We start from the raw sequence: 10,429 nt of genomic DNA, 5'->3' as shown, positions 1-10,429 counted from the left end.
AATATGAATTAAATAAAAATAATTTGTTTTATAAAAAATGTTAAGACATTTTTGTCAACCATGTAAAAATATAAAATATTTTCTACCAAAATTTTTAACAATTAAATATTTTCTTTCAAAGACAAAGATAAATATTAAGACACAAACAAATTTCTATGAAAAGATATGTTAACACAAATGTATTGTTCCCTAGATAATGTTAAGACATAAAATAATTCTTATGTTAAGATTTTGTTGTACAAAACTTTGTTTAATTAAAAAAAAAAACTTTTTAAAGAAAAATTCTCTTGTTTTGTTAAAAAAAAATCCCCCATTTTTTACAAACAAATGGGTAACACTCCAACAACAATATCAAGTTCACAGTACTAAAGCTTAAAGCTTGTGAACATCAAAACCTAAGCTTAGAGAGTATCTTGATAAAAATCAAGCATTTAGTGTTAACTCGTCTCTAAGATCGTGCGGTTGTGGTTGTTTGAACAGTACCCAACAGCGTGTGTGAACTAATCGGCGTGTGTAAAATTAAAATCAACACGTATAGAAGAAGAAACAACAACAACAAAACAAATAAATAAAAAATAATATAAAACGCATACTAGTTGCTACAATCTTGTCTTATCATCAACTTCATTAGCATACAGAACGAGATTTTGTTTTTAATTAAATCAAATTTTTATTTTTCTTTAATTATTAAAAATTCATATTTAATTTATTTTAAGATTTCTTATATTTTCCACTCACTAAAATACCGGGAATTTAGTATAAATTAAGTTTTGATCTATAAAAGTTGAATAAATCCATATAAAAATAGTTAAATTTTAATAAAAATCGCATTTATTGGTTTGTGTTCGTTTTATAAATAACGTCATACAGACCATCAAAAGCAAATCAATTAATTGAGTTATAAACAAAAAAAAGTAAAAAAAAAACACTGCAATAAAATAACAACAATTTTACAATGTTAATTTATAACAAAGGTGAGAACTAGTTACAAATTAATTAAGGTTATTTGCTGATTTTTTCCCCCATAAAAAAAAAATAAACAACTTAGTCATCATCATAAAAAAATTCCCGAAAAAAAGTTATATGCATATAATACAAGTTTATAAACAAAAACAATAAAAACATGTACAAATAAAAACAATTTGTGTGATTATTGATCAGATTTTTTGCATCATTTAGTGTTAATTCCATACGTTTTTGCGACGATATAAATTAAATTGTGGTTGTTGTTCGGCGTTTTTTCTTAAGTCTATATAACATTGAAATTTTGGAAAAAAAAATATTTTTTTTAAATTAATCTGTGTATCTTTTAACAACCTGTCTGTGGTTCGCTTTATACCGTTAAATGTCATTGAGAAATAATTAGTAGAGATGTTTTCTTAAAAGTGTTTACCGTTATATTTTGATATGAATTATTATAATCGGTCCAATAAAACAACACTTCAAGTGATATAATAATAATGCGGGCTTTCGAAATATCATTTTTAACTAGAACTATTTCGCCAGATTTTAGCAGCTCATCATATTAAGAGCAATACCATAGACCAATAGATATTTGGCTTTGGGAGGGCTTTATATACGATATGTTACATGTTGGTTTGTCTTAATACATTCAAAGCTTTATGGCTTTATTGCGCATGGTACCCAATTTGGCTGAATCTTTATGCTGACAACATTTTAAAACATCAGCTTTATTAGCTTTTAATAATTGATTTATAGAATAAAGCCGCCAATTCTTGATCTTCAAACGCTTTTGGCTAGCCAAATGTATGTGCCCGTCTGATTGTTTAAGACGCTATAATATATCGCTTCTGGTATTGAAATAACGCCAAGAATCTTTTAAGAAACTCCAATGGTTGAAATCTCAGATTATATATATGTATGTATATCCTTGCCACGGTATTACCTAAAGTGGGTTTATCTGACTGTTGAAGACCCTATAACACCTCGGTAACATATCGCTTGTGGTAGTGAAATAACGTCAAGAATCAAGAAACTTCAATAGATTAATATCACAGAATCTATGTATATATCCTTGTCGCGATATTGCCTAGAGTGGGCAGGTATTATCTAAAACCTTACATTCAGATATGAAATATCTTGCTAAATGGTTGGCTCTATACATGAAGACTGGAGATTTCCATTAAAAACCAACCTAACAAAATCCTATGGGATAACCAAAACGAAAAGAAAGGGCGCAACAGTGCAGTTGGCGGCCTAGGTGTATTTTTTCGGATCCGATCATTCCTTAACCTTCCCCCTTATCAGACGAAAACATTTTCTGACAATGCTACATATAAGCCTTAATATGGTTCGATTTGGTTACTAATCTACCTTCATAAGTCCCTAGAGACGCTTGACTCTCTGTACTCTCTATCATAAATGAAGATGATATAGATATTCACCTAAAAGGCTAAGAAATACTTTTCCAATAGAAATAGACCGGATAATCAGTCAGTGTTTCCTTGCCACCAAGGTGTTGTTAAATACCAGAACTAATGATATGTATCCCTATAGGATACATAATGATCTACAGTCTCAGCCCCAAGACGATCTGTCAGTCTTTCGGGCTTTCAGTCTATTGAAGTGTCAGCGCGAAAAGAGAATCTCTATTCAACATAAACAAGTTTTATAAGAAAAACCCTCTACGATACATGTCCTGTTACCAGATTTGATGCCATTGTTACCAAATTAAATGTCCGATATACAAGTTGGCTTGGTGAATATCAAGATTGTAGGTCTTATGTTTTAATCATATGTATGTAAGGGGAAAATACAAAACTAGATCCCAGGCCGCTGGGATAGTAATCGAAATAAAATCATTTTATAGATTGATAAAGAATACACCTAGCCTAGTAACGAACTAGTTATGAACTGATCTATGTACCATATCATTCTCCCTCTCAACTCTCAACATAAGAGAATGGTAGTTCTAAGAGAACCGCAATGGGTCACAAGGCCTCCGAGCTAATTTCCGAGCAACCCACGTAACCTAAACTAACATGTACCATATCAAGAAGTCATAGAGTTAAATTGAGCTTAATTATTATTAAATGTAGAGCAAATCATTCAAGGCGGTAGATCCCATTACTTATCCAGAAGTCTTTGAATAGTTATGTGGATTCCTATTTAGTTTCTTTGAGTAGTAACCCGCAGGCATTAATTTGTTGAGTTATTTAAAGAGGCTTGAGTATAAAATTTCATTGAGAAATTCAGGGATACAATACTCTACTTGATAAGATTGTCAAGTTGTATGTATTTGATTTACATGGATGAACGATAAAGCCAATGGGAATATTCTCAAAAAATTACACAGGCCAAAAAAATTTTGAAAAAAGTTATATTGTCTAAAAGTTCGATCTGTAAACTTTAAAATAAAAATGTAATCTCTATTGTATCTTCTTCCTTCTTCGAGATATTTTAACCTATAATTTGCAACAATGATTTACGTTAGAAACTTTAAGAACTTGCCACCAGACAACTTCCCCATACAACATTATTGGTTTAATAGCAGCAGTGAACATTTTTCGAGTTAGATGCCCTAGACAGCACATTTGTGCTGCAAGTTAGTTTCTTATCTAGAGCTTTAATACCTCGCCCTTAAGTCTAGCAGGAGGAAATAAAGGGATCTTGTATTTTGGAGATTAGCACATGTTCCGTTTTGCTCCGATTTACACTAAGACCACATTCAACGCTCCATGAGCTAATGATCTTTAGTGCTTGTTCTAACCTTTGAGATAAGGTTTCAAGATGATCACCTGATACCGCTACATCATCGACATAGGCAACTGTTTTGAAGTCAAGAGAGTCTAGTTATAGAGATTGACATATATAAGCAGATTTAACGTTATTAAAAGTCCTCCTAAAGAGGAAAGATTTACCGATCGAGGTCCTTATATATAGAAATATAAATATGCTTACTCCTACAACAGCTTACCAACATAAAGGCATAAAGACCTCCTAAGACCACATTCAATGCTCCATGAGCTTATGGTCTTTAGTGCTTGTTCTAACCTTTCAAGATGATCACCTGATACCGCTACATCATCGACATAGGCAACTGATTTGAAGCCAAGAGATTCTAGTTTTACCAAAAGACCATTGATCGTCATATTCCATAAGTGCGGTGATAGTACGCCATCTTGTGGAGTACCTCTTATCGCTCTTTTAGAGCAAGTATTCCTATAGTAGAGAGTAGACTCTCAACAAAACCCACAATGGAACGTTCAATATCTATTTCAAATAGATATAAGCAGATTCAACGTTATTAAAAGCTCCCTCTTTGGCAAGAGAAACGACCAATGTACAATTTCCATACGCCCCTCCCTCAATGTATCCGACAGGAGTATGAAGAGCAGAATATGAATGTTGAGAGGTAGAGAAAAAGGATTTATCGATCGAGGTCCTTATATATAGATATATAAATAATGGTGTCTTCGTGTTGTTATTTTTCAAGTTCAGAATCATGATAAGTAATCAGAAATTTTGATGATATTTTATTATTTTTATTTGGATTAGAACAGACTACGGTTAAACCCGCAGTGCCCGTTTTTAAAACAATAGTGTGTTAATCCCCTTGTATCAACTTAACATTATCTTCAGTCATTAGCCTTCGGTAAAATAAATTCTTAAAACCCAACCAAATCATAGTTTTTTTAGACATTGAACTTTTAATGAAATTTAAAAAAAAAATATATATTTAATTTAAACCTTCAATTACTTAGTAAAGATTTTTAAGAATTTGACCTAAATTTCTTATCGCCAATTTCAGAGGCACTATCTAATACCATACATCCTATAGTGGGGGGAGGTACTTGGTAATGCCTACGATGATTTTAAAATTTTTTCATATTTGAATATTTATTTAATAATAATTTAATGTGTTTTAATTGTTAGCACCATTAATATTTTGTTTCACCCAATATACTAGAACTGAATCACTTTTACTAGGTTTCTTATCAAGTATATTATTTAAACAATCTCGTAATTTATTTTCAAACAAATTAAATGTAAATATTTACTCCTTTATACGGACACACACATGTATAGACTTAACCCTCAACTTATCATTGAACTTTCTTTAAAATCTATAAATATTAAACGGATATGATTACTTATTAAACAATTTCATTGTTTTGAATATTTTTACTTTACAATTCTGATGAATTCAGACATTTTATTTAAGAAAATGTTTTGGGATTACCCGCCAACTCGTGTTTACTATTATAAATATATGATTTATTACATTTTCTATTGAAATTAATTGATTATGTTGGAGATATGTAAATCCCAGAATATTTTTCTTAGTTTCAAAATAGGAAAAAATATTCATAAACAAACATGTATTTTATAAACGGTTTATAAATCATATATATGAATATGGAGTTAAGTATATTAAGAACAGTGTTCTTTCTTTCTAATTGCAGTTTTAACCTCAATATGTTTACTTCTACAACTGCTTACCCACATAAAGGCACAAGGACCTCCTATATTTGCCACACAGTCCTCAGCGGGTAATGCAGTTAAAATGAACACCAACAGACTAGGACTTCAGGACTCAGTGCAAATATCACAGGGTGCTGAGAAATTTTCTCTTGAATTTCTAAAACAAATATCGGATGCCCATATCTCAGTGCCCAACCGCAGTTATATGGTATCACCATTTGCAGTATGGTCATTACTACTACTACTTACCGAGGGAGCGGGGGGCAACACGTTAACAGAATTGCGCAATACATTACATACTGGTAATGATCAGAATGCAGTGAGGGCAGCTTATCATATAATATCACGTTATTTGACGTAAGTAAAACTTATTATAAGAGTTAAAAATTTAATTAATTTTTTCATTTGTCCTTTTAGTGTTAATACCACCACCATTGAAGTGGCCTCCTTTAATGCTTTATTCACCAATATCAATAAACCTGTTAGTCGTGATTATGAGGATATTATTGAACGTGATTATGCCTCTGCTTTAATACCCGTCAATTTTGATGATGTTAATAATACTTTCACTAAGATTAATCGTGATATTAGAGAGGCTACTCGGGGTCTGATACCATATACGGTGACACCACAAGATTTCCAAGATGCTAATATTTTAATGGTCTCCTCGTTGTACTTTAAGGGTAAATGGAAGGTGAGTTTTTAATGATTAGATTTACAAGAGTAAAATTGTGATATTTAAAATTTAATTCAAATTTTGGATAATTTAAATGGAATCAGAATATATTTACATAATACTCGTTTGGACTTATCACACAAAAACCAGACATGGTTATTAACTCTTAATATTTGTAGGAACTTAGTTAGAATACTGTATTTGAGGGACAACTTGGACTATTAATTTACTGATGTCAAATTACCACTATAATTTGCATGATTCGCTTCTTTATTAAGATGGTGATATTTAAGCGATTTAAATATATTTTAATACCGATTTTCGAAAAGCTTCTCTTTAGCGTTTGGTGGCCTTAAGCTAAGCCGTTAGTTCAAGTTCTGACTTTGTTAGAACTAACAAACCCATGAGCTCAAAGTTAATAACCATAGACAATGAGATTTTTCAGCACTCAAGCTTTAGACCAATGACGATTTATAATAACAGAGAGCAGAGATTTTGAATGGTTCCCCAATCGTCTCCGAATCACTGCCTGAGTATATTTAATGATATACTTCCATATAAACCTAGTAATCAAACTACATGCTGCGATTTATTCCAACTCCCATACAACAGAAATAAACGAAAAGAGATTTCCGCTCATAACTTTACAGTTTTGACTCTAACTCCCAATGGAAAATCTGATTTAATCTGTCGAAGATCACGGAGCAATGAGTTCTTTTCAGGAATCACCATCATAAAAGATGGGGGTATAAGTCGAAGTGCTTTACGTGATGGCCAAATTTCACGGTGGTACTTATAAAACCATTGTTTGAGTTTTTTGACGACTCGTCACCGCTCCTTTCTGTTCATGTACAAGAACATTGCTCAAGTACTCGAGCTATATAATCTCTGACTATTGCTGCCCCGTTGCATAACTTCCGAGATGCTAAAACATCACTTTCGTTTACAACCAGGCAGGTGGAATGGCCTCAGAAAATAAACCAAAGACTTGTTCTTACTCACAGAGAACACACTGTGGTAAATGTGGTATGAACAGAGTAAACCCTGTGTATAACCTAACAAGAATGAAAAATTTAATGGTATCACTTGTATAAGATACCTTCCATCCATCCCCATTCTACCCAGCACACATCATTCTGAAAAAAAAAACTCGACACACTCTCTCTAAGTATACGGATATGTGTGGCCCGCATACCTCTTCATCCATCCCAACTCATTTCGAACGCTTAGTTCCACAGTCACAACCTCTGAGGAGTATCTGTTGTGGTGACACACTCTCTCTAAGCCCGCATACCTCTTCATTCATCCCAACTCATTACGAACGCTTAGTTCCACAGTCACAACCTCTGAGGAGTATCTGTTGTTTGAGGCGTAGCTGTTGTCGTGACACACTCTCTCTAAGCCCGCATACTTCTTCATTCATCCCAACTCATTACGAACGCTTAGTTCCACAGTCACAATCTCTGAGGAGTATCTGTTGTCTTGATACACCCTCTCTAAGCCCGCATACCTCTTCATTCATCCCAACTTATTACGAACGCTTAGTTCCACAGTCACAACCTCTGAGGAGTAGCTGTTGTCGCCTTAACAATAAAGAACTTATCCCGAATGATAGACTTCACCATGCGTCTTTTAAGAACATTCTCTTTTCGCGAGTTTCCGCCACGTGCACCCCGAAGGGACCTCTTCAATAACCAGGGACAAGACAAAGAGACAAAGTCATAAACTCTGCCTTGTGGGCAACCGGTTTCTATGGTACCAGATTATAAAGAACTATGAGATTCGACCCCCAGGTCAAGTCATTCGAAGGAAAAGCCGAGGATACATTTGAAACAATCAGTTTTCCGGCAGTCTACGGGTATTGGTAGCACAACATTTCCCTCGAATTGCAATAACACCAAGATGGGAAAGATTATCAGATATTATGTCCCGGAGGAAAAGATGGTGATATGGTTGGTTGATGAGATGATTTTGTCAATCCGTTTAAAACACTATATTGGAAGAATTTGGTCATAACTTTTATGTGAATCGGTTCATGATTGACACATAAGGATTCCCTTAGGAAATAAACCAAAATCTCGCTTTTAAGAGGGATTTGTTTATAATTGACCTTATCTTTCATTTAAGGTCCCCTTCAGAAAGTAACTTTAACTGGTATAAAACTCTTCATTATAGCTATAAAATTAGACATAAATAAGTTTTTAATAAAATTTTTTGAGGATCGGTCCCTAATCTTCATAAAAACTCCGTTGCAGAAATCAGTTGACTGTCAATAATTAGTTCATAATAGAAGAAATTAATTTAAATGCAACAAAACTATCAAGCAATTGTTTACCCTATTTCCCATATGAAATCCCTAGTCTACACATAACGCCTCCTGAAGGACTTCAATTAACTTCAATGTTAGTCTTTTGTGAGGGAGTTAAAACTTCTTGGAAGTTATTCTTACATGAGAGACAGTAGAGCATTACTACTACTCATATTTTCAGAACACCTATATCCTTTAGATTCCCCATAGAAAGTCTTTACATTGTCTATGTCTATTATTAGGATCACTAGCATAATACCTTTTATAGGAGAGAGGAACACATCTTAAATAAGATTCTGATCACATTCCCATTACCGAAAATTAAACATTACTCCACTCTTCAACAGAGAGAGTTGAAGAGAGGAACACGTCTTAAATAAGATTCTGAACAGTGATCACATTCCCATCACCGACAATGAAACATTACTCTACTCTTCGACAGAGAATATAGAGAGTAAATGATTTTACATACTCCAAAAAAATATTTTCAGAACACCTTCAGATTATGCATAGAAGCCCAAAAAGTCTTTCCATTGTCAAAAAAATGTCTATTATTCGGATCACTAGCATAATACCTTTTTTCCACAGAGAATAGAGAGAGTAGGAGAGAGGCACACGTCTTAAATATGATTCTGATCACTCTCGCATCACCGACAATGAAACATTACTCTACTCTTCGACAGAGAATAGAGAGTGTCAGATAATAAGATATGATATCTTTTAGCCTCTAAATGATTTTACATACTCCAAAAGAGTTATTTTAAACAAATTTTGATTCTTAAACTTTTAAAATATTGTATGAAGACTTTATTTTACTTTTATTATTACTATCACAGAACTCAACAATAAACCATTGTCTATTTTTATTTCAGTATCCCTTTGAAGCGAAAAATACACGTCCTTTACCTTTTTACGATGAAGATGGCAAACTTTTGGGCGATGTACAAATGATGACACAAATGGGTCTCTTTACCTATGTCAATGTTAAAGAGTTGGATGCTCATGTACTTGAACTACCTTATGGCAAAGAAAATCGTTTGTCTATGTTAATTATACTACCAAAAAGAGGTAAATTACTTTTTGCAAAAATAATGGAAAAGTATTAACACATACATACTAATATTCAACTCCCCTTTGCAGGTGTCAAACTGAACAAGATTGTCAATAATTTAGCAAATGTCGGTGTGAAGGAAATTCACCGACAACTTAACGTTGCCGCACAATACTATGACAATGATGATGACAAACCTGAGGTAGAAGTATTTATACCTAAATTTACAACAGAATCACATTTCACATTGAGTCCTATTTTAAGAAATGTAAGTTTATAAATAAACCATTGAGTTACAACAATTGATTGACATTTTTGTTCTTTCTTATTTTTACAGATGGGTATACAAGATCTATTTGATTCGTCTAGAGCAAATTTGGACAAAATAGCCAGAGATAATTATGTTTCGAGCATTTTCCATGCCACGCGCATTATTGTCAATGAGGAGGGCACCGAAGCTGGTGCTGTTACTACCGCCGTTTTGGTTAATAAGGCCTCACCTACTCGCTTCTATGTTGATCGTCCATTTGCCTATTTGATTGTGGAGAAGACAGCTAATGTTTTATTATTCGCCGGCGAAGTTAAATCTAATGTTTAAAGTGATTGCAATTAAATACTTAAATATATAGTCGATTAAAGTAATGATTTTTAATGTTTTAAAAAGCGTCAAACCAGGTGCTTGACCATATGAGCATAATGTTTTTTATTCAAAAGTTTGTATACATTTTCGAGAAATTATCCTTTATAGAAATTTTTCCATAAAATTTGGTTTTTATAAAAAAATTTTCCATAAATTTTCTTTTTACAGAAAATTTTCAATAAATTTTCTTTTTACGGAAAATTTTCAATAAATTTTCTTTTTATAGAAAATTTTCCATCAATATTCTTTTTAGAGAAAATTTTCCATAAATTTCCTTTTTAAAGAAAATTTTCCATAAATTTTCTTTTT

General features: G+C 32.7%; 1 protein-coding gene across 6 annotated transcripts; it reads left to right on the top strand.

The window, feature by feature from the left end:
- The first annotated feature begins 433 nt into the window (after positions 1–433).
- LOC119611848 (serine protease inhibitor 77Ba-like) lies at positions 434–10,102 on the top strand. 6 transcript variants are annotated; one of them, XM_037967563.1, is made up of 7 exons: positions 434–509; positions 871–974; positions 5,427–5,802; positions 5,863–6,139; positions 9,302–9,497; positions 9,570–9,748; positions 9,818–10,102. In XM_037967563.1, exons 2-7 carry the CDS (start codon positions 956–958, stop codon positions 10,076–10,078), a joined length of 1,308 nt encoding a protein of 435 aa, XP_037823491.1. In that variant the 5' UTR covers positions 434–509; positions 871–955; the 3' UTR covers positions 10,079–10,102. The 6 variants fall into 6 exon arrangements, with proteins under 6 accessions (XP_037823491.1, XP_037823488.1, XP_037823487.1 ...); XM_037967560.1 differs by having other exon boundaries at positions 758–974; XM_037967559.1 differs by having other exon boundaries at positions 717–974.
- Positions 10,103–10,429: the final 327 nt, after the last annotated feature.

The sequence above is a fragment of the Lucilia sericata genome, unplaced genomic scaffold (assembly GCF_015586225.1).
Source record: "Lucilia sericata isolate MDLA Ls3-8-SP2 unplaced genomic scaffold, ASM1558622v1 Contig001547F_arrow, whole genome shotgun sequence".
Taxonomy (NCBI): domain Eukaryota; kingdom Metazoa; phylum Arthropoda; class Insecta; order Diptera; family Calliphoridae; genus Lucilia; species Lucilia sericata.
The sequence above is the reverse complement of the archived record's forward strand: the minus strand, read 5'-3'. Positions and strand labels throughout refer to the sequence as shown.